The sequence below is a fragment of the Apodemus sylvaticus genome, chromosome 4, assembly GCF_947179515.1.
Source record: "Apodemus sylvaticus chromosome 4, mApoSyl1.1, whole genome shotgun sequence".
Taxonomy (NCBI): Eukaryota; Metazoa; Chordata; class Mammalia; order Rodentia; family Muridae; genus Apodemus; species Apodemus sylvaticus.
In genome coordinates this window covers 15,253,497-15,279,155 of record NC_067475.1, presented here as the reverse complement: position 1 = coordinate 15,279,155, position 25,659 = coordinate 15,253,497, and the positions used below count along the sequence as shown (strand labels likewise).

Sequence of the window (25,659 nt, the reverse complement as noted above, 5' to 3'; positions counted from 1 at the left end):
GTGGGTGATGGTGCGAGTGTAAGGGTCTGGTAATGAGTAGTCCTCAGTGTCTGAGGTATGGTACTTTGACATTGATGAGGAAATCTACCCCTGGGTTCTAGAGGCAGCCCTTCATGTGCCGAGGAAGGAGCAGGGTGAGACTATGTGTGGGAGTGCCTGTGTGTGCCTCTGTGTGTGTGTGTGTGTATGTGTGTGTGCGCGCGCATGCGCATCTGAGTGTGCATGTGTATGTATGTGTTGAGGGTGTGGTGAGGTAAAGACAATAAAATTTCAGCTAATGACTTCAAGTTCAGGGGTCAACTGTGAAATTTAAAGATGTGGGTTGAGAAGTGGCAGACAGGCCCTGGCTTCAAGGACCACACATACCTCCACCACAGAGAGGGTCAAGTCCTAGAACCGATTCCTAGTTCTCCACTATGTTCCCACCTTGAGACTTTAGAACTCTGAAAAGGAACAGTCTCCAAAACCATGAGGTGCCCAGGTTAGATGTGAGTCACCCCCATGAGCATAGGAGAGAGAGGAAGGATTATATTCTGGCACAACGCAATGAAATTTACCCTATTCCCACTATTTGAAACAGTGAGGTGTCTCACCAGCTGTTAACAGTCTGCTTACTCCTTATTCTGTTTCCTATTTTATATGCGTATTTGTGTAAAGAGGGGGTGATTTCTTACTTGATAATGTGCGCTCTCCCTCCCCCCCCCTCTTAGTACACTTCATGAGGAAGCTGTTTTATATATTTCCTTCTGGACCCTTTCTCTGGACTTACTGACAGCTTTATACTCAGATGTGGGCAGTTATATGCCCATGTTTAAAACATTAAGTGATTTTCATGTTACAATATGTTCTCTTAAACTAGAGTGCATAAAGCTTTTTTTCTTTTCTTTTCATCCCTTCTCTGAACATAGAACTTTTTCTGACACTTTCTTTTGAAACAGTGTCCCAGACTCACCTAATGCTCAATTCCCAGTGCTGGGATTACAGAGTCACCGCCACCTCAGCTCCACATGAAAGCTCTATGCTCAGATGACACTCCAAGCTCTTACTGAATGACTGTCCACAAAACTCTTAACTCAGTCTGGCTGGGTGTTCAAATGAGAAAGAACATATGGAATTCCCACTAAGTGCCAATGAATTCCCACAACATGCTAAAGGAACTAACGGGCTTTGGGAATAGTCCAGGGGTTACAGAAATATGAAGAGTGAAAAAAATCATGGCACTAAATCCTATGAAACGTCTTTGTATTCTAATGTCTATTCCAAAGTATAGCTACCTTTTTCATTGAGCTGTTTGCACGGGCCATGGTTAAAATGATGGCTGCCTTGGTATCATTAAGTACCAGCCTTTACTGATCCTCACTGTATTCCTCACTTACACATGATCAGAGAAGGTAGACCAGTCATTTCTTTTAGGAATATCCTGTTCTCTCATTCAGTCTTCTGTTGGTGAACATGTAAATTGTTTCTAATCTTTGCAAACATTATTAGTACAAAAGTCCTGTCAACACACATTTCATTTTACATATGTAGAATATCCTTAGGACCAACTCCAAACGTGAGGTGTAGTTGGCTTCCCTTCCAGCACCCCCTGGGACAAGGCACCTAAGAGAAACAACTCAGAGTAAAGGGTTATTTTGACTCAGCTTCAGAGGTTCTGCAGCAGTCACTTGGTTACACTGTTTTAGACTTATGACCTCATGGAATATCAGGAGGTAACCAAGTGAGGGACAGACAATGATATCCCAGACTTGCTTGTAGACCAGGCTGGCCTTGAACTCAGAGATCTGCCTGCCTCTGCTTCCCAGGGCTGGAATTAAAGGCATGTACTGCCACCACCTGGCCCAAACCTGTTTTAAAGTCATACTCCTAACGGCCTAGCTTCTTTGTATGAGACCCGGTCACTGGAAGGTTCTACAATCCCCATCAGCACCACAGACTGGTGACCAAGTCTTTCATATGTGGACCTCTGAAAAACACTCCAGATACAAACTCTGCTGAATGGCCAGCATATGTATATAGTACATTTTGGTTCAGTATATGTAACTTGTAAATTGCCATTTTAAGCACATAAAGATGTACTTCTGGCATTGCTAGTATCTACAGTTTTACAGCCAGAGTTACCCCATTTCCATACCCTTTCTTATCTTCCCAAACTGAAACTATCTTCCAACCAATTAAGTCCCAGTTTTCCAAGCCCCTGGCAACCACCATTCTCCTATCTCAGTGAACTTGGCTACTAGGTATTTTACAGAGTTAGTCATGTGACATTTGTTTTTCTGTGGCTGAGTTACTACTCCTTGTAGTATTGCTTGACCTTTCATCCTGTCATAAGCATATATCAGAATTTCATTATGTAGGCCTAAATAATATCCCATTAAACTTATATAACATTTGGTTCATCAAGATGAATGCTTACATTGTACCCATTATTTGAGCATTTTAAATAATAATACTATGAATAAAGGTATATGAATATCTGGGCCCCTGTTTTTGACACACTTGGGTACATAGCTGCTAGTGAAAATGTCGATTCAAGTAGTGATCCTATATTTAAACTTTTAAGAATCTGCTCTAATGGGTTACATAGCACCTGCCCAGGGTTGGGTTTGGCTTGGTTCTTATTTTTGAGATTACAATTACAACATGTTCCTTTTCTTTTTCTTCCTTCCAGACTCTCCCATATACCCCTCTCCACTGTCTTTCAGATTCATGGCCTGTTTTTTTTTTTTTCACTGTTATTGTATGCATTCGTGTATGTGTGTGTGTGTGTGAGAGAGAGAGAGAGAGAGAGAGAGAGAGAGAGAGAGAGAGGAGGGAAGGAGAGAGGGGTAAGGGAGAGATAATCTGTTCATATAACGCTGTATGTATGTTTTCAGAGCTGACCATGTGGTACTAGACAACCTAGTTCCGTGTTCTTCTCCCTGAAAGGCCACCTCTCCCTGCCCCAGCTTTCCTCAGTTGCCTGTGGTTCTCTGTGTGGGGTTGAGAGCTCATGGGCTTTTGTGTGTCTAGTTTGGCGTGTTCATTGGTATCATCCTTGTTAAGCTCATGTTTGGGAGCCATGATGGTGAGATTTAGGGCTGTAGCTTCAGACATGACTAGAAAACACAATCCCACAGCAAACTCCCGATCCTCTGGCTCTTCATCTTTCTGTCTCCTCGGCTACAATGATCTCCAACTTAAGACCTGCTCAGCAAGGAGGAGACCATGCCTGGTACTAGAAACTTAACCAGTCAGCACTAGTGGATGTCGTATGATATTGGAAGCATAGATATTGGATATTGGATACTGGGAGAAAATCTACAGCCACTGATTTACTAAACCAGTATAAATCCTAACAACAATCTACAAACATTTGTCCTTGTACCCCCAGTTAAGTGTAGTCTTAAGTGTAGTCACCCCTCATCAAAAAAAACAAAACAAAAAAAAAACAAAAAAAAAACAAAAAAAACCTGTTCTTTGCAACAGATAGAGACTACTGCAGAAAAAAACAAAACTAATCAAAATTTAGGGTTGTGGAGGTCAGTCCCAGTGGCTTGGTACTGTGAGGCAGGGTCTTGCTAGGTATCCCAGGACTACCTAGAATCGCAATATAGCCTAGACTGACCTCAAGATTTCAGTTACCCTCCTCTTCATCCTTCCAAGAACTGGGGTTATAAGCATGCCCTCCAAACCCAGAAAAGTACCCTCTCTAATTTTGGAGGAGTTGGGGCAATGCTTAGGATTAAACCCAGGATTCATATAATAGACAAGTACTTTATCACTAAGCTATGTCCCAGCCCACCCTGCCTTTCATTTTTTTACACCAACCATCCACAATGAAAATGTATTTCATTGTGGTTATAAATTTCACTTCCCCAATAATGTTCATTATCTGTATACATTCTTCGAAATTTTTCATTCAAGTCTTTTGCCCATTTTTTAAAAAACTGGACTGCATGACTTTACATTAATCGGTTGTCAAAGTTCTTTCTAGATTCTAACTATTAATCCTGCCCCTGATATATGATTTGAACATTCTTTTGTCCATTCAGTTCACTCTCTTTTTACTCTCCAGGTAGCACAATTTGTCTATTGTTTTTCTCCCGTTACTTTTGCTTTGGAGATCATTCCAGGAAATCACTACAACACCATGAAGGTTTTCTAACTTTAGCTTTTATATTAGAGCCATTGATCCATTTCCAGAGAGCACTTGTTAATCATATGCATCATCCGAGGTCTGGCCTGACTTGTTTGTGTGTGGACACCGTGTTCCATGGGACTCTTTGTTGGTCACAGGCTATCCTTTTCTCATTGGATGACCTTGGCACACTCACTTAGGCTTTGACCACAAGTGGGAAAGTCTTTCTGGATTCTGCTTTCTATTCATTTGATCCATGTGTCTGTCTTTTGAGAATGGAGAATGGTTTTGACTGCAATGGCTCTGAGTACATTTAGGAATCAAAAAGTGATTCCTAAGGCTTCCATTTTGTTCTTTGGGGTTATTTGTTGTTATTGCTGTTGCTGCTGCTGCTATTGGGATTTTAGGTTGTATGTGTTTGTTTATCTTACATAACTCACCATGGTCTGGAACTTGTTATGTAAGCCAGGCTAGCTTCAAACACATGATCCTACTGCCCACGCCTCTTGAATGCTGAGATTACGCCGCACTCAACTCAACTTTGTTCTTGCTTACTGCTTTGACAAATAGAAGGCTAAACTACTGGTATGGTTTGAGTGTGAAATGTCCCTCACATCAACACAGGTCATGTCATGGCTTCTGCCGGTGGCACTGCTTTTGGTAGGTTGTGGTGGTTTGAAAGAAAATGGTCCCAAGCAGCTCACAGGGAGTGGCACTACAAGGAGGTGTGGCCTTGTTTGAGTAGGTGTGGCTTTATTCGAGGAAGTGAGTCACTGCCTATCGATCCAGATGTAGAACTCTCAGCTACCTTTGTATGCTACCATACTCTTCCATTTCTTCTACCATCTCTTCTACCATCACTCCATCATGACAATAATAGACCTCAACTGTAAGCCAGTTAAATGTAAGAGTTGCCATGGTCATGGTGTTTCTTCACAACAATAAAACCCTAAGATGGAAGAGAGTCACCAGAGTTTTGCCTTTGGAGATTGTAGCCCATGTCTATTTCTGCCCTAAACTCTCTGGTTCCTGGTTGGCTGAGATGGAAGCATAAATCTGGCTTTATTAGCCCTCTCGCTCTTCTTTGTACTTCTAAACATTAACGGTGCCTAGTTACATGAGGTGGAATGGCTGTTCGGGTGACTGGAGTCAAAATGATGAAATGATCATGGGAAACACAAACCCACTGACCACAAACCTATGTGAGCATCTTACCTCCCATCAGTAATCCAACAGTAAAGATGTACAAAAGCATAGGGCGCCGCCCCTCCCCCCTCCCCCCCCCCCCCCCCCCCCCCCGCTTACAGGTTCTTTATTTGTTTTATAAAATAATGCATAGACATATTTTAGTTATCTTATTATACAATAGGTGTGTCGTTATTTTAAGCAACTACTAAGTCATTTCAAATTTTATGTTTATATTTCTACTTTGGAAAATACCAAAGTTCTAACTCATATAAGCAAAAGTCTCCTGAGGTACTCAATTATACTTTTGGTTGGTTGGTTTTTGTGTCTTATGGTGCTGATAATGGAACCCATGGCCTAGTGCGTGTTTGGAGAGTTACCCCCAAATTACAGCCCCAGTCCCACTCAGTCATATTAAAAGCCCAAGAGCATCTTGATTCTAAAGAGTTGGGGGGGGGGGCCACTGAGCTAGGTGTTCTATTAATAGTTTTAATCACACCAGGCGCCAGCATGGTGGCACACATCTGTAATCCTAGCAATGCGGTTGCTGAGCTGAGAGGATAGTGAGTTCAAAGACATCCCGAGTTACTAGCAAGACTTTGCCTCAAATTTTAGGACTGGCTAATCTGCAGAAGCTTCTTAGCCTAACCTTTTCTGCTCCTGGAAGAGGTCATGACCCATGGACTTTAGCCAGGTCATTTTTCTGCTTGGGAATCTCTCCCCATTGTCTTGCCACTGCCCAGCTTCCTTATATCCTCTCAGACAGTGCCATCCCAAGACAAGGTTTCCTCGTCAATGTCTTGCCAGCCCCAGTTTTGACTCACTATTCTCCCATCGCACCTGTACCATTTACAGTCACGTGGTTTTGGATCGCTTGATCTATGCTTGTTTCCCTCTAAGGTTAGCCTCCTGGAGAACAACTTCCTTCACTGCTTACCATTTTCTCCTCAGTAGTTGTCACAGTGTTTGGAAATCCGTGTAAGCAGAGTGAGTGAGTTATTTTCCAATATGAAAACCACATGTGAAGACAAGCGGAAAAAGTAGTTTTTATTGATTGTCCCATCATCTTAAATGGCTTTTCAGTTTGCTAACCATGACTTGAGAATGAACTTTTGATAAACAGCCTCTATCCTGTGGGCATGCAAAAAGATACCTCAGCATTATAATCATTCTGAGTTAAATTAGAAATGGCTGAGCTCATTTACACAGATGTGATTTCCCAGGACCATCCCGCAGCTCATGTGTCTTCAATTCATGTGTGTGTGTGTGTGTGTGTGTGTGTGTGTGTGTAATTACAGAAAGACTATTAAAAATGGTTATACAGAGTTTTTCTCCTAAAATATCTTTTTTATTAAATGCAGGAGCAGATTGAGTTTGTGCTGTGTTATTTCTTTTGGGACTAATAGTACATTTTCCAACTTCAGAAATTGTTTTTAAGACCGCAAAAGTATCAGATTCAACTATTGCGGTGACTACCTCAGGACAGTAGTATTTTATTCTACTTTCCTTCCAAGAATAGAACTGTTAAAAATGACTCTACTTATTTATTCTTCAGTGGACAATTTATTGCATGAGGGGATTGTGCTTCATACTTCTTCCATTTGAGCAATGTTGTGTACACGCTTTCCTGCCGCAGGGACAAACAGCTTCTGTTGAAAAGCTTCAGACCGAGTCCTGTTTGAATGAGTGAGACCTGTGGAATCCAGATGGAGGCAGCATCTTGTCTCTCATATAAGATAGCTGGGTCTTACTTGCGAGAGCTGTCATCATGGGTTACAGATTCTATTCAGATCAGTCTAGTACGTTTCTCAGCAAAGCTCCCAGAACACACAGAGCTCCTCAGAACAGTCTTGATCATATTATGGCTACCTCAATCATATTTTTTTTTACACAGAGACAAATGGATATCAATGCTGCTATTCGAGCTCTGATAGAATCAGATTCTGCCCAGCAGGAGGTAATATATCTGGCTCTACTTATATCAGCAGTTTCACTATTCAAATTCAACAGAGGGATTTTATTTTTCTTGAAAGCCAAAATTCGGCATTATCTCAAAGACTATATTTAAAACAGAAAAATCTGAAACTGTTTTCACGTGTAATAAAAGAGAAATACATGCACGGGGTGTTTCATGAGAAAAATATTGAAACAAAAAATTAGTTTAAAAGGACTTACTTGTCAAGGAATTTACTACTACTGTTTACGGAGGTAGTAAATAAAGTTAAATTTCTTACAGTCGGTCTTGTCCTGATTGCTTAATCATTTCGTCTCAGAGAGGAGAAAAAAGTTTCTTCTCCCTCTTGGCTGAATCTAGTCAATCATTTATGTTTATCTACAAACATGCAAGTGTACATGCATGTGCAGTGTAACATGGAGAAAAGAGAACTCAACAAACTAAATATTAGAGCATGAGGAAGACTCAACACACACAGTGGACACAGCTTACGAGCAAGGATATAAAGCTAATTGCGTTTCTAATTCTCTTTCTGTTGTGGGTTTTCATTTTGGCTGATAGATAAGTACATAAATGTATTTGATAGTGAACACATAAACTCCAGTGTAACACTGTACAGCTTCAGAGCAGCTGATCTAACCATACAGGAGACACTGTTCTAACTATACAGGAGAAGTTATTCTAAACTATACGGGAGATGCTGTTCTAACCAGACAGGAAATGCTGTTCTAACGATGCAGGAAATCATTATGTTAAATAGTCTCATTCTGGTTAATTTAAGTGTGGTTTGTTTTTTGGGGTTTTTTTGTTTGTTTTTTGTTGTTGTTGTTGTTGTTGTTTTTTACTTGCAACATTTTAAAGTTTAAAAGAAAATTTAATTTAAAACTATTTGATATGGAGTATAAAATGCATGATTCAGTAGGCATAATAAATCTTTAAGTCTCTTGCTGGCTTACAAACTAAGCTTTGACCTCCTATTGGGATTCAGGGTTAAGAAGCTGATGTAAGTGGTTAGATGTGTTCTTTCCTTCCTATTCCAACCCCCCTAGAGGCAATTAGGATCAGTCCCCTTCTGCTTTGTCCAGATTGTCATTAGGGTTTTCTTGCTTATATGATTCTTATATGATAACTTGGCAGAGTTACCAGAACACTGAAGTGACTTTAATCAGCCACAGTACAGAGATATTCAAAACCCTGACCTACCTTAGCAGTCTCCTGAGCAGCATCAAGAATCCCCTTGGCACACGAGAAAACCCGGCACGGATCTGCAAGGATTTGCTCAACTGTCAGTACAAGGTTTCAGATGGTAAGTCCTTCCTGTCAGATCCCCAAGTCTAACTCCATCATTTCAAACCATTCGGGCTCTGTAATGCATCACTTCGGATCTCTGTCATTTTGATAAAACATCAGCAAAACCCATCATAATTTCATCAACACTGAAATGGCCTTTGAGGAAGATGTACTTGTGAAAATATTCACCCCTGGGCTTTGTATTTGCGTTAAGTGTCCATGATATTTAAAATCAAAATAAGGAAGTGTAGTGTTAGGGGTGATAGGCAAGAACCCACCACAGGCCTTGCTAATTCAAAACCAGCAAAGTTCACGACCTTTTTAAATATCATATTCCATAGCCCTCCCTACAAATGTCACTTAATAGACCTTAAATACACCCCCCAACTAGAATCGGCAGATATCAAACTAGACTGGTTTATCACCCTTAGAAGGTTCTCATCCCTTCAAGCACATTGGTCTGGTCAGGAGTATAAAAGTGGGTTTAGATAGCATCATTAAGGAAGTTTTAAACTCAGAGGATCAGTCACCACTTAAGAGAGACACTAACTGTCAAAAATAATTTCATTTCATTTTCATTTTAGTTTAGTCTGCAGTCACCCGAACAATAAATATTATATCTTTTTGTTTTGCTAAAGCCTTAATTTCCAGAACATTTTCAGGGAAGGTGAGTCCAGCCAACCCAGTTGTGCTTTTTACAGATTAGCCAGAAAAGTAAATCTTGTTTAGGATTTGGTTTTATAGGACAGATACAGTGGGGTGAGGGGACACGAGAGTTCAGAATTTGCCTAAGGAACAGCCTTCAGTAGAGTAAAGGACTCTGAACTTTAGGCAAAAAAAGGAAGTGTCACAAGGACTTTAAGAACTGAAGACATCAGATTGTCTCCCCACTGCTGCTGCCTGGCGTGGGCCTCTGCCTCTCTTGCTGCTTCGTTGGTGCTTACACATGTCAACCATCGGACTGAGCACGGGTTCCCCAATGGAAAAGTTAGGGAAAGGGCTGGAGGAGCTGAAGGGGTTTGCAACCCCATAGGAAGAACCACAATATCAACCAACCAGACCCCCCAGAGCTCCCAGGAACTAAACCACCCACCAAAGAGTACACATGGAGTGACCCAAAGAGTACATATGGGTAGGTCCATGGCTCCACCTGAGCATGAAGCAGAGGATGGCCTTGTCTGGCATCAGTGGGAGGGGAGTCCCTTGACCCTGTTGAGGCTGGTGCCCTAGTGGGGGGGGGGGGATGTTAGGGCAGGGAGGTAGGAGTGGGTGGGTGGGTAGGCGGGGGAGCACTCTGATAGAAGCAGGGGAGGGGGGATGGGATGGGGAGTTTGAGGAGGAGGAACTGGGAAGGGGGATAACTTTTGAAATGTAAATAAATAAAATACCCAATTAAAATAAAAGAACTGATGACATCGTAGAGAGTTGGTCCTGATGGAATAAAAAGAGAAAAACTGTTGATTGAAGAAGTAGAAGGCATAAACAGGAGGAAGTGGAGCACTGAAGTGACTGAGAAAGTTGAGTTCCAGAGCAGGTTAGGGCCGATATCCTCGGACACTAATGACTGGAGTGATGGACACTGGAAGGACAGGAACAGGAACCAAGGCGTAAGTGTCCATGTGGGTTAAAACAAAATACCAAGAATGAGATTATACATACATTTTTCTGAAAATAGTAACAAGCCAGAAGGTAAAATATTGATTTTTTTTTTCCCCTGAGAGATGATAATAGATGTTAGAACAGGATGGTGATCATTTCAACATGTACTGTTTCAAGGGAGAGCAGGTGTAGGGAGCACGGTCTGGATGAAGCAGCAGGAGCCACGCCTTCCCATGTCCAGCACCAGGAGGCCAGGGCAGCACTGGAATGAAAGAGCTAGAAGGGAAAGTAACGCCCTCAGGGCAGACCCAATTTTAAATCAGAACCTTTGGAGTCACAAAAGACATAAATCACATAAAATAGACTTAAAATAAACCACTGATCATGTTACCAAGAAACTCCTATCCGATCACCATTGTGCGACGGTGCCTGAGTTCAAAGCTTGGTTCCTCACAGACAATAAAATGGATGATCATTTATTTAGACAAAAATGGTTCACACAGTAGTAGGGGGAAAATCTAGAAGAAATAGTGAGAAACTTCCTTCCTTCATTGGGTGCCAGGGGCAGTAATCTCAGCAGTTAGACCCTTTGCCCACTGGGCCATCCAGCTCACAGCAGGCCTTCACTGACACTGTCTCAGCCTATCTGTCTTGATTAACATTACAAAATGTCTTTCAAACTGGTAGGTGCTTGAAAACACAGTTCTGGGTAACTCTTTGTGTGGGTATAGCTTTCATTCATTCACTAAATGTTTATATTTACAACAGATAAGATGTGTCAACAGGTGTCTATGTAAAAACCACAGCTCTGAGCTTAAAGAGAATAGGAGGTAGTTTGTTCTGGGGCTGTTTTGAGCGATCATGGCTGAGGAACACAGATTTGGGTTACCTCAGATTCAATGTTCCAATGTGGAAGCCATTTTGCAAAGTTTTTGTAAACTTTTCTAGCTTTCTATAACAAAGAAAGTCATAAATGGAGGCAATTTGCAATACCTTGGTGTGTGCATCAAAGAGGTGGGCACTGTGAAATGGGAGAGCTTTTCTACAGGGTCCAGATGTCCAGACACAGAGGTGGGCCAGGAATGGCTGTTCTGGTGAGGCTAGAGCTAGCCCGAGAGCAGATCAGCATCTGGACCTGAAACATTCCAGTCTCTCCCCTGTACTGAAATTCTAATCAATCAATCAGTTGCTGCAGACAGAGCTCCTTTCCAGGAGATTTTGTTCATAGATGTGACAATACGTAAGTTCATATAGTTTAGTATGAAATTGAAATAACTTTGTGTTTTGTCATAAATTAATAGGAAAATACTGGATTGACCCAAATCTTGGATGCTCTTCAGATGCCTTTGAGGTTTTCTGCAACTTTAGTGCTGGGGGCCAGACATGTTTATCTCCTGTTTCTGTGACAAAGGTGTGTACTAAATTTTTAGAACATGTGCTTTTGTATTGTGTATTGTAGTCATTAACAGCAATTTTTGTTATGTTTTGTTTTTGGGTTTTGGTGGGGTTGCATCATATAATTGCTGGATTTTAAGAGTGAAATTAAAATGTTGCCCTTCACCATTCTCTATCACATATGAGAAATGGTTTAATTGTTAAAAATATTTTGAAGATTTATTTTTGTCATATATAAAAATGTTTGCTTGCATGTGTGTGTGTGTGTGCAACATGTACAGACCTGGTCCCTGGGGGGGGGGGTTGGAAGAGATAATGTCAGAGCCCCTGGAAATGAAGTCATGAATGGCTGTGTGAGCCACCATCTGGGTTCTGGAAATTGAACCCAGGTGCTCTGCAAGATGTCAATTGCTGAGCCATCTCTCCAGTTCTAAAGTGTGGAGCAGAGTCTGAGGGAAAGACCATCCAGAGACTACCCCACCTAGGGATCCATCCCATATACAAAACCCAGACACTATTATCGATGCCCACAAGTGCTTGCTGACCAGAGCCTTATATAGCTGTCACCTGGGAGGCTCTGCTAGTGCATGAGAGATACAGAGGGGGACACTCTCAGCCAGCCATTAAAGCACGGGGTCCCCAATGGAGGAGCTAGAGAAAGGACCCAAGGAGCTGAAGGGGTTTGCAGCTCCATAGGAGGAACAACAATGTGAACCACCCAGTGCTCCCAGAGCTCCCAGGGACAAAACCATCAACCAAAGAGTACACAAGAAGTTGCCCATGGCTCCAGACACATAGGCAGCAGAGGATGGCTGTGTTAGACACCAAAGGGAGGAGAGGCCCCTGGTCCTGGAAAGACTTGATGCCGTAGTGTAGGGGAATACCAGGACAGGGAAGCGGGGGAAGGGTTGATTAAGGAACAGGGGGAGATGAGATGGCTTATGGGATTGGGGGGGGGGGGGAATCAGGAAAGGGAACAACATTTGAAATGTAAATAAAGAATATACCTAATAAAAAATTAAAATTTAAAAAAAAAGAAACTGCTATTGTGCTCCTCAGATGGAAAAAAAAAAAAAAAAAAAAACCTTCCATATATCTTGACAGTTCGATTGTGTGCTTTATGATCAGTTTAGTATGCTGCGCTTCATGGATCTTGTTTCTTCAGTTCCCCAAAGTGTGTGCAGCACAGTGTCATGTTTTTAAACATACACAGACCGTAGACTATCTCCAACTGGCTTCACGGTTCTGAAGAACAGTCTACAGCCACAACCTACAACTTTGTTGAAAATTGTATCATCAGTAAAAGAATTTTGCTGCAAAAGCTTGCAGCATAAAACAACCTCCTGTAAACTTCACTGAATACTATAAAGTTTCAAGATTAATTCTGAAAATGTACTCTTAAGAATGAATGTGGACTTTGTTTCATACAACAGTTACAGTTACAAGTATCCTAAAAACCCAAAGCCCAGTTCGATTTATAACACCTTGAAATCAAGATTGTGATTCTTTCTTTTTCTGATTAAACTGGCTTGGAGTATTTTCTCATGTGTGAGAAAAGAGCTAGAACACATGCCTATCATGTGTCCCACCATCTTTAGAAGACTGGAAGGCACGGTCCGCAGCTGGGTTCTGTGGAGCTGCTCCCCTTCGCTGAGTGCGGCTGTAGAGTATGAAATCTCAGTGGGTAGGCACCACTGTTCCTCAGAACAGAGGAAGGAGTACTGCTCTGTCCCCAGAGGATCCATGTTCTCCTAACTGAAGAGAGACACACTAGTTCTCTGCATAAAATACATGTCCACACCCTTGTCCTCCATGCCTTGGATGCTGCCTGAGGATTTTCATACAGACTTTTATAGACAGAAGATAAAAGAAGGGCAATATTGAACAAACGAGGCAGAACACTGAAGAGCAACGTGTTAGCTCATTCCATGACTGAATCAATTGTCCCTGTGATACGTAGTAGAAAGAGCAGCAGTCAGGAATGTGCGCTGAAGAATCCCCTGGAGAGGAAATGACAGGGTACTGAGGGGCTTGCTCCACTCAGTGAAACGGGGTGGAAAATTATCTTTGTCACTTTTTGTTTTGGTTTGGTTTTGTGAATTTTTGTTTTCAGAATGAAAATTTATTAATGTTGAATAGTAAAATTACTAACACAAGAGCCAAAACAATATTAATAAACACATTCCAAGAGAGTTACAGTTAAGGTTTTGGAAAAAAAAAATTGTTGACTGCTTGGTCATGCTTCAACAATTACAAAACCTCCCAAGCTAAGCCTCTCACCAGCCCTGTCAGGTGGATGTTACACCCCCACGTAATCAACAGGCGACCACGGCTGAGCAAGGCTGGTATTGTATACATATCTGACCCTGATGGTAAAAGCAAAGTCGAATGACTTAAACTTTAACATTCCTACGGAGTCCCTCCCATGCTCTGATCCGGATACCTTAATTTCACATTTATTTTCTCCCTTCCTAGAGTTTTTCTTTGATATTTTTATTGATTATTTTATTTATTTACATTTCAAACATTATTCCCCTTCCCAGTTTCCCTCCACAAGCCCCCTGTCCCCTCTTCCCTTCCCCTGCCTCTATGAGGGTACCCCCCACCTGCCCACCCACTCCTTCCTCAGCAGCCCAGTGTTTCTCTATCCTGGGGCATCAAGCCTCCACAGGACCAACGGGCTCCCCTCTCAGTGATGCCAGATAAGGCCATCCTCTGCTACATGTCCAGCTGGAGCCATGGGTTCCCCCATGTATGCTCTTTGGCTGGTGGTTTAGTCCCTGGGAGTTTGGGGGGGAGTTGATTGGTTGATATTATTGTTCTTCCTATGAGGTTGCAAACCCCTTCAGCTTCTTCGGTCCTTGTCCTAACTTCCCCATTGGGGTCCCCTCGCTCAGTCCACTGTTTGGCTATGTGCATCCACATCTGTATTGGTCCGGCTCTGGTAGAGCTCTTGGGGAAGACCTATACCAGGCTCCTGTCAGTGAGCACTTCGTGGCATCACCAATAGTGTCTGGGTGTGGTGTCAGCAGATGGCATGGAACCCTAGGCAGGGCAGTCTCTGGATGGCCTTTCCTTCAGTTTCTGCTCCTTACATTTCCTTTTCATAGGAGGAATTATGGATTAATATTTTTGAGGTGGGTGGGTGGCACCATCCCTCAACTGGGGGCCGTGCCTATCCACTGGATATGGTCTCTACAGGTTCTATCTCCCCTTTGTTAGGTATTTCAGCTAAAGTCCTCCCTGTTGGGTCCTGGGACCTTCTTGGGTCCCTGGCATCTGGGATACTCTACTGAATACCCCCAGCTCCCCCTCCCCCACTGCTACACACCTCCTTCATATCCCTGACCCTCTGTACTTCTCTCCATCTCCTCCCATATCTGAACTGGCTCCCTTCCCCCCGCTTCCCCTCCCAGATCCCTCTCTCCCTCTACTTCCCAGAGATTATTCCCTTCCCCACACTGAATAGGACTGTAGCATCCACACTCTGCTGTGATCTTCTTCCTTCTTGGGTTTCATATGGTCTTTGAGTTGTACATTGGTTATTCTGAACTTCTTTTTGGGTAATATCCACTTATCAGTGAGTACATACCATGTGTGTTCTTTTGTCACTGGGTTACCACACTCAGGATGCTATTTTCTAGTTCCATCCATTTGCCTGTGAATTTCATAAAATCATTGTTTTTAATAGCTGAGCTGTATTCCATTGTATAAATATACCACATTTTCTGTATCCATTCCTCTATTGAGGGATGTCTGGGTTGTTTCAAGCTTCTGGCTTTTATAAATGAGGCTGCTATAAACATAGTGGAGCATGTGTCCTTGTTATATGTTGGAGCATCTTTGGGGTATATGCCCAGGAGTGGTATAGCTGGGTCATCAGGTAGAACTATTTTCAATTGTCTGAGGAACTGCCAGACTTATTTCCGGAGTGGTTGTACCAACTTGCAATCCCACCAACAGTGGAGGAGTGTTCCTCTTTCTTTACATCCTCACCAGCATCTGCTGTCACCTGAGTTTTTGATCTTACATTCTGACTGGTGTAAGGTGTAATCTCAGAGTTGTTTTGATTTGCATTTCCCTGATGACTAAGGATGTTGAACACTTCTTTAAGTGCTTTTCAGCCATTTGAGATTCCTCAGGTGAGAATTCTTTGTTTAGCTCTGTACCCCATTTTTAATAGAGTTATTTGGTTCTCTGGAGTCTTCAGTTTTGTGTATATTTTAGATATTAATCCTCTATCAGATATAGGGTTGCTAAAGATATTTTCCCAATATGTGGACTGCTGTTTTGTCCTATTGACAGTGTCCTTCATCTTATAGAAGCTTTGCAGTTTTATGAGGTCACATTTGTCAAATCTTGATCTTAGAGTATAAGCCATTGGTGTTCTGTTCAGGAAATTTTTCCCTGTGCCCATGTGTTTGAGGTTCTTTCCCACTTTTTCTTCTATTAGTTTCAGTGTATCTGGTTTTATGTGGAGGTCCTTGATTCCCTTTGACTTGAGCTTTGTACTAGGAGATAAGAATGGATTAATTCGCATTCTTTTACATGTTGACCGCCAGTTGAAACAGCGCCATTTATTGAAAATGCTGTCTTTTTCCCAGTAAATTTTTTTGGCTTCTTTGTAAAAGATCAAGTAACCATAGGTGTTCATTTCTGGGTCTTCGATTCTATTGCATTGATCTACCTGTCTGTCTCTGTACCAGTACCATGTGGGGTTTTTTTTATCACTATTGCTCTGTATTATAGCTTGAGGTCAGGAATAGTGATTCCCCAGGAAGTTCTTTTATTGTTGAGAATGGTTTTTGGTATCCTGGGGTTTTTGTTATTCTAGGTAAATTTGAGATTTGCTCTATCTCTGTGAAGAATTGTGTTGGAATTTTGATGGGGATTGCATTGAATCTGTAGATTGCTTTAGGTAAGATGGCCATTTTTACTAAGTTAATCCTGCTAATCCAAGAGCATGGGAGATCTTTCCATCTTCTGGCATCTTCTTCAGTTTCTTTCTTCAGAGACTTAAAGTTCTTGTCATACAGTTCTTTCACTTGCTTGGTTAGAGTCACACCAAGATAGTTCATATATTTATGACTATTGTAAAGGGTGTTGTTTCCCTAATTTCTTTCTTAGCCCATTTATCCTTTGTATAGAGAAAAGCTACTGATTTGTTTGAGTTAATTTTGTATCCAGCCGGGCTGGGCGGTGGTGGCGCACGCCTGTAATCCTAGCACTCTGGGAGGCAGAGGCAGGCAGATTTCTGAGTTCGAGACCAGCCTGGTCTACAGAGTGAGTTCCAGGACAGCCAGGGCTACACAGAGAAACCCTGTCTTGAAAAAACCAAATTTTTTGGGGGGGGATCGCTTATGTATACTATCATATTATCTGCAAATAGTGATATCTTGACTTCCTCCTTTCTTGACTTCCTCCTTTCCAATTCGTATCCCTTTGACCTATTCTTGTTGCCAAATTGCTATGGCTAAAACTTAAAGAACTATGTTAAATAGATAGGGGGAGAGTGGGCAGCCTTGTCTTGTCTCCGATTTTAGTGGGATTTCTTCAAGTTTCTCTCCATTTAGTTTAATGTTGGTTATTGGCTTGCTGTATATTGCTTTTATTATATTTAGGTATTAGCCTTTAATTCCTATTCTCTCCAATACTTTTAGCATGAATGGGTGTTGTTTGTCAAAAGCTTTTTTAGCATATAATGAGATGATCATGTGTTTTTTTTCTTTGAATTTGTTTATATAGTGGACTATGTTGCTGGATTTCCATATATTGAACCATCCCTGCGTCCCTGGGATGAAGCCTACTTGATAATGATAGATGATAATTTTGATGTGTTCTTGGATTCGATTGGCAAGAATTTTATTGAGTAGTTTTGCATTGATATTCATTAGAGAAATTGGTCCGAGGTTCTCTTTCTTTGTTGGGTCTTTGTGTGGTTTAGGTATTAACATAACTGTGGCTTCATAGAATGTATTATCCTTCTGATTCTATTTTATGAAATACTTTGAGAAGTGTTGGTATTCTTTGAAGGCCTGGTAGAGTTCTGCACTAAAACCATCTGGTCCTGGAGATTTTTTTGGTTGGGAGACTTTTAATGACTGTTTCTATTTCCTTAGAGGTTATGGGGCTAATCTTCTTACAACAAACCCAAAAGAAGAGAACCACACAAGCATAATTCTACTTCTAACAACAGAAATAACATGAAGCAATAATCATTGGCCCTTAATATCTCTCAATATCAATGAACTCAATTCCCCAATAAAAAGAAATAGACTAGCAGGACAGATACAAAAATAGGACCCAGCATTTGACTGCATACAGGAAACACATCTCAGTGACAAAGACAGACATTGCCTCAAAGTAAAAGGCTGTAAATTATTTTTACAGGCAAATGGTCCCAAGAAACAAGCTGGAGTAGCAATTCTAGTATCTAATAAAATAGACTTTAAACCAAAAGATATCATAAAAAAGGACACGACATAATTATCAAAGGAAAAATCTACCAAGAGAAACTCTCAGTTCTGAACATCTATGCCCCAAATGCAAAGGTACCCACATATGTAAAAGAAGCATTACTGAAGCTCGAAGCACAAGTTGGACCTCACACAATAATAGAAAGAGACATCAACACCACAGTTGATATTTTGTTTTGATTTGCTTTTGTTGTGGTTTCCATTTTGACACATTCGTTTTCCTTTTCTGGTGCTTCCGGTTCTAGGGTTTAAATGAAAGGTTAACGGGCTACTAAACAAGCACTCTACCACAGGGCTGAACCTCTCTTTGGGGGTTTTCTTTCTCATTGTTGTTGCTTTACTATCTTCCAGCATCACTGCCTTCTAACTGATATTTTTCTAATTTTACATTTGTAGATGAATAAAAATTCCTCAGTAGCAACCACTTCAACTCACATTGCACCTGTAGGCCTCCTTGAATAAGTCTCAGATGATGGTGATGTTGGTGGTGGTGTTGATGGTGGTGATGGTGAGGGTGGTGACAGTGATGATGATGTTGATGATGACCATAATGGTGGTGGTTATTATGCTGACAATGATGATGATCCTGGTAATGATGGTGATGGTGGTGATGGTGGTACCAGTGATAATGGTGTGTAGGCATAAACATCTACTTCTCTTTCCAGATGTTAGACTCAGCAGTCAGACTCACTATCTCTTGTTTTTCCCTGCACTGTTCATGTTGTTAGTTAAACTTTGTTGATCCATTTTCCCTTAGTAAACATTTCTTTCTGATTTAATGTTTGCAACTACTTTAGGATTTGGCAAAAAAAAAAAAATTAAAATTACTGTTTTCAAAGCTGTATCCTATCTTTTGAAAGTAGCATCATGTCAAGCAAATAACAATTATTACTGTATTTCAGGTAACACTATAAAAGTTACTTTATTATATACAATAGCCTAACAAGATGCATACTCACAAGAACCTTTTGTCAGCATACTTTCCCGAGCCATGCCCACTGGCGTCACCTTGGTAGCCTGACAGCAGTGCTTCCACCTTGATAATCAGAATCACAGGTCTTCGCTCCCCCACCAGGAACCAGCAATTAAACCTTTGCCAGCCACTATACCATCTATTGACATGCAAATTCCAAATTTCTCAGGCCCCCCTTCCCTAGGTTTCCCCATATCAGATGTTTCTAAATCACCATATGTTAAGTGACTCTTGTTTCTCTGACATTAGTTGGAGTTTGGAGTCAGCAAAGTCCAGATGAACTTTCTTCACTTACTGAGCTCAGAAGCCACCCACACCATCATCATTCATTGTCGAAACGCCCCGAGGTGGACCAGCACACAGGCGGATGGTCCAGAGTTGCCTATTAGTTTCAAAGGATGGAATGGTCAAATTTTTGAAGAAAACACTCTACTTGAACCTCAAGTCCTCTCAGATGACTGCAAGGTAAGAGAACAGCACTTTGGGGCTGGAGGGATGGCTCAGCGGTTAAAGAGCACTGACTGCTGAGGGGCTGAGTTCAATTCCCAGCAACCACATGGTGGCTCACAACCATCTGTAACGGGATTCAATGCCTTCTTCTGGTGTGTCTGAAGACAGCTACAGTGTAGTCATCATGTACATAAAATAAATAAGTAAAATCTTTAAAAAAAAAAAAGAAAAGAGAACAGCACTTTTAGAAATGTGGCTTAAAATGAGGAGTGTAGGACTTTCCTTACAGACTGAAACTACAGAAGAATGCTGTTGTAAAGTCCCAAGCATACCTATGTTTTCCATAAACAATCATCATATATATGTATACATATGTATATATGTATGTATATATACATAGTTTATAAATATATGTATATACATTGTTCATATATGTGTACATACATATTTGTACAGGTATATACATAATACATATATATATCTAGATATCTCAGATAGTCAAATTTTGTTATGTTAATAGACAATCATCGATTTTTGTTTCCTTTTTCTGAAAGAAGGTGTTTCTATGAAGTTCTGAATATCTTTGAGCTTGTTATGTAGCCCAGGTTGGCCTTGAACTCACAGAGATCCACCTGCCCTGCCTCTGTCTCACAAATGTTACTATGCCCAGCTTACTCATGGATTTTTTAATGTGTCTTTTTAAAGATTTGTTTTATTTTTAAGGACTTTTTTATATGTATGAATGTTTTCCCTGTATGTACACCATATGTACTCTTGGTGTCTTTCTGACGTCAGTGTGAGCACCGGATCACCTGAAACTGGTGTCACAGATGGTTGTGAGTTACCATGTGGGCACCAAGAGCCAAACCAGCATCCTCTGCAAAAGACACAAGCTTTCTCAACTACTGAGCAGCCTCACCAGCCCCTCATTTAACTATGTGTATGTGTGTATCTTTGTGTGTTTGTGTGTGCCGAGTGTGTACGAGTACCCCTGGAAGCTCAAAAGGAATGTTAGATGCCCTGGAGCTGTAGTTCTAGGCAATTGTGATCTGTCTGAGGTGGGTGCTGGAAGCCACACTCTGAAAGAGAAGTATATGCTCTATTATTATTATTATTATTATTAATGATTCCATTTGTTTATATCTCAAACAATATCCCAGTTACCCCTCCACAACCCCGCCATCCCACATCTGCCTTCTTCTCCCTCCCCTTTGCCTCTATGAGGGTGCTCTTCCACTCACTCATCCACTCCCACCTCATGACTCCAGCATCCCCCTACTCTGAGGGATCAAATCTTCACAGGACCAAGGGCTTCCCCTCCCATTGATGCCAGACAAGGCCAGCCTCTGCTACATATGTATCTAAAACCATGGATCCCTCCCTGTATACTCTTTGGTTGGTGGTCTAGTCCCTGGGAGCACTGAGTGGTCCAGCCAACTGATATTCTTCCTATGGGGTTGCAATCTTAGCTGATGAATGATCTCTTCAACCCCTACTTAAGAATTTTTATATATAAAGCAAATGTTAAAGCATTGATTTTACTCCTTGGATAAAATAATTGCATCTGAATAGATGACAGATAGATTGGAGATCACCTGGTCAACTGACTGATATTGCATGCACATACATAACTTATTTCATGTTTTTGAGCTCTAGATCTTACTGATGCATAGAAGGCAAGTCATAGAATTGTTGCTTTATTTTTATTTTACTAATTCTTATACAAGCAAAGATGAATGCAATTGTTGGACTGACTGCCCCTCTTGATATTTGACTTTAGCTCACATTTTTTTCTGTTGAAATGAAGCAATAGATACTAAGGCCAATTTAATTATATACATAACTATTTCATTATTTTAAGTAGCTTTGTTTCCTGCCCTGGTGTATAATTAAACCCATGATTTAGCATCTCTTGCCATTTCTCGGAGGCCATCTTTTTATAGCATTTCCTTTCATAGGTAAATGGTCAAAAGTGGATTGCTCAGATTCTCTTTCTTTGAAAAGAGCATTCTCTTAGTTAGGGTATTATTGCTGTGAACAGACACCATGACCAAGGCAACTCTTATAAGAACAACAGTTAATTGGGGCTGGCTTACAGGTTCAGAGGTTCAGTCCATTATCATCAAGGCAGGAGCATGGCAGCATCCAGGCAGGCATGGTACAAGACCTAAGCACTCTTCATCTTCGTCTGGAGGCTGCCAGCAGAATACTGGTTTCCAGGCAGCTAGAATGAGGTCCTTAAAGCCCACACACACAGTGCCATGCCTATTCCAACAGGGCCACACCTCCTAATGGTGCCACTCCCTGGGCCGAGCATATACAAACCATCATAGTATCCCCAACAAATTCATGCAACTTGTACTCCTTCCCAGAAATGTTCAGTGACTCATTAGCACTTCTGAGATACAATATAAGCATCAGTGAGCTCTACAACAGTCAGGTGGGCCCCAACCTACTTTCTGGATTGGACTTTCATTCGCTGCTACTGTATTCCATGGCCAAACTGATCTATTTATTACTATACCAACAACAACAATAACTCCTACTATTTATTGGGTTTTATGTTATAATTGGCCATTTTGTGCATAGACTATTTTATTAATCTTTACATTTGTAAAGAAAAATTAGTCCAAGGCAGGCTTAGTAGTATACACTATAAACTCAGCAGTTACAAAGTGGGGAACAGAAGGATTATGCATTCAAGGCCAGCCTTGGCTACATGAGACATCTCCCAGATAAACAAATAAGATGTGAGGACATTCTCACTGACTAAATTTCCACTGCCATTTTTCCAGGTGGTGTTACCTGCCCTGGGCTAGGCCAATGTCAACCAAATTCTTCACTTTCTGTACTTGGCCCCAGGGCATTTGTTGCTGTTGCCTTGAGTTTCCATTGTTGTCATGTTTTCTCTGCAGGACAATTCTCGACTTCTCTCACCCTCTGGAAGTTTCTGGCATTCTTTAAGACTGTAAATTCTGAATCTCATAAAACATTTCCTGATTTCTCTAGCAATAAAGAATTTAGTATTCACGCCTGTCTGCACGACGTATCTTGCCCTTACTGTGCACACTCTGTCTGAATGCTATATCTTGCTCTTCCTATACACAGTCTCCATCTGCACGATGTAATTTGCCCTTAACGTCGGCAGGCTCTCTTTGTGAACTGTGTCTTGCCCTTACCATACATGGTCTTTCATGTATTATTTATTTATGTCTCTGCTTCCCAGTCAGATGGCTAAGCTATTTACTTCAGATGTCAGAACTAAGTTAGTCACCTTTGTATTTCCCAACCGCTGTAATAAAATTAGAGATGACAGCTCATTCAATTACACCTAAAGGGCAGCAGCACGGTCAGTGTCTGCTTGACAGGTTGGTGAATGTGTCTAACAGTCTTTCCAAGTTCTAGGTCTGTTATCATGGCAACCTTAGGACATCAGACAAATAACTTATTGGTGAACTTCAATAGTCTTGGCTTTAACATGAAGATATTAGCTTAAACAGTCACTAAAGATCCTTGAGATTTTAAAATTCAGACCAGGACAAGACTGTGAGCAAGAAAATTGGCTTCTGACTAAAAAGCTTCAGCAATTGTGTGTCTCTGCTCACTCGTGTTGAATATTTAACACAGAACATTTCATGACAGCTTTAGACCATATCATTTATCATAAAGAGCAGGGGCTACAGTAATGTGGGAAGCAGAGGGCTTAACAAGAACAAAGAAAGCCGTACAAATAGAAAAACCCCCAACCTGGAGAGGGGAAGGGAACTCAAAATGTCTCGATATGATTGTCCTTTAACCGCTTCCGAGGCAATCCTAGTTATCTGTATAGAGACTTCAATAATCAATCCTCTCTTACTCAAGAAAATGACCACCCTGAAGAAAGCCAGAGAGACAGAATTAGCAAGATAGCTAGTGGTTAACTTTCTGCTGCCAAGCGTGACGACTCAGTCTTAATCATTGGAACCCTTGTGGTGGAAAGACAGAACTCTCATTGGTTTTCCACTGACTTCACACACACACACACACAAATAATTAAATAAATACATGAGAAAGGAACAGATGGGTCAGAGCCTTATTGGGAAACCTTCGACTTTTAACTCCTTTCTGCTACAGTGACTCACAGACATCGGAAGCAGAGCAGGGAAAATCGGAAGACAATGCTATTGCAGAGAAAGGAAGCCTGGTGTCTTCACTTCTTTTCCTGATGCTGTAATAAAACACTCTGGTACAAGAAATTTAAGGGAAGAAAAGGTTTCTTATGGGTCAGAGCTGTTCACATAGTATTCATAGTATCAGGGAACGCACACACTCTAGTGTTCAACTGGCTTTATGTCATATGTAGTCCAGGATCCCCTGTCTAGGAAGTACTGCCATCCATTGTGGGCAGGTCTTCCCAACTCTCTTAATGGCATACAGATAATGCCCTGCTAACATGATCGGAGGCCAGTCTCCCAGATGATTCCTGATTCTGTTGACAATGAACACTACCGCAGTGGGTCTGGTGGTACAGATCTACGCCGTTAGCCACTCAGAAGACTGAGGCAGAAGGACCATATGTTCAAAGCCAGCCTGGGCAGTTCATTACCTTGTCTTTAAGTATTTAAAAAAAAAAAAAGGTGCTGCGTTAGCATGGTAGGTAGCTTATTACTCTGATTGGTATATAAAAGGTCTCAAGGTGTAGCCCAATGATACAAGTGGAAGAACTTAGGCTTAATCGCCAGTATGGTGTGGGGGTGGAGAGAGAAGTGAGGGGAAGAAGATATGGGAAAGGGAGGAAATAAGAAAAAGGAATATTCTAGACTTCCAGTTTTTTGATTAGTAGTAATTGCTAATTATTAGCCTTGTTTCTAAATATTTTTCTACTCTCTTTATTTGTTTTGGGGGGGGGTGTTGTTTTTTGGATTTGGTTTTTTTCAAGACAGGGTTTCTCTATATATCCCTGGCTGTCCTGGAACTCACTCTGTAGACCAGGCTGGCCTTGAACTCAGAAATCTGCCTGCTTCTGCCTCCCAGAGTGCTGGGATTACAGACCTGCGCCACCGCCCGGCTTCTTCTCTCTCTCTCTCTCTCTCTCTCTCTCTCTCTCTCTCTCTCTCTCTGTCTGTCTCATCAAGTCCTTCAAGCAGGTCTCAAACTTGTGGTCCTTTCCCCAGCTGCTGACACTCCCATCATGCACCTGGAGAGCTGGCATCACTGTCTCTCTGCATCTGAGAGGAATCCCCACTGTCTATGAAGGGTGTTGTCTGTAGAACTTGGCCTTGGACTCCTTGGAAAGGCAGTTACATATGAAAGCATTTTGTTCTTCTTTTACAGATTCAGGATGGCAGCTGGCACAAGGCGAAATTCCTTTTTCACACCCAGAATCCTAATCAGCTTCCTGTGACTGAAGTCCAAAACCTTCCTCATCTCAGAACTGAGCAAAAGCACTACATCGAAAGCAGTTCCGTGTGCTTTCTCTAAGATGCCCGGGTCAGCACGGAAGCCATGCTGTTGGTCAGGTAATTGCAGAGAGGAAAATGTAAACAGAAAGGTACATCATTATGAAATGTAGGGGGAAAAAAAAAGACAGGGGCTAAATCTTAAGAAATCTCAGGAAGAAACAATTTCCTCCTAAGGAGAAATGGTGGCATTTTTAAAGGACTATAATTGATAATGTATTTAATTCTCTTAAATTTTTTTTATTGATCTGACTTTTCATAAGGAATTCCCTAGAACTGAAATGGTATAGACTTGGAATTCTTGAGGGTTTCCGGTGCTTTCATCCCCATTAGACAGCGGAGCTGCAGGGCGCCGTGGAGCAGCACTGGATAGTGCTCTGAACGGTCGGATGAACGGCCTAACACTTGCAAGCCACAGTCTGCGGCACCACCTCGTCCCCAACACTAAGCTGTGTCCAGGTCCGCCATGGCCATATAAAATCTTAGCGGTGCACACTACCTCTTTCCTGTTTCCTTTTGGTGTTGCTTGGTGCTGTTTCCCAAAACAGGGTGCTGTGGCTGTCATAAGACTATTGTATTCCTTTCTTCATCTTTGTTATTAAAAGTGTATGTACTGGTTACATCCAAATATGTCTTAATTGTTAATACTTATTGCCATTTGTTTGGTCTCATGCTTAATAACAAGTAAAGTTATTTATGCAAGGTCCTTATTTTATTTTAAAATCTTCTTTGTGCACACGGGTTCCAGCATGCTGAAACTCATGTGTATACACAAGAGA

At 41.4% G+C, this 25,659-nt stretch overlaps 1 protein-coding gene across 1 annotated transcript in view; it reads left to right on the top strand.

Moving 5' to 3' along the window:
• Col24a1 (collagen type XXIV alpha 1 chain) overlaps positions 1 to 24,902 on the top strand; it is a 265,455-nt gene extending 240,553 nt beyond the window's left edge. Inside the window, exons 56-60 of the mRNA XM_052178477.1 lie at positions 7,200 to 7,262; positions 8,397 to 8,565; positions 11,450 to 11,559; positions 19,242 to 19,457; positions 24,756 to 24,902. Of these exons, the coding sequence (XP_052034437.1) occupies positions 7,200 to 7,262; positions 8,397 to 8,565; positions 11,450 to 11,559; positions 19,242 to 19,457; positions 24,756 to 24,902 (705 nt within the window). The remainder of the gene's footprint in view (positions 1 to 7,199; positions 7,263 to 8,396; positions 8,566 to 11,449; positions 11,560 to 19,241; positions 19,458 to 24,755) is intronic.
• The last annotated feature ends 757 nt before the right edge of the window (positions 24,903 to 25,659 follow it).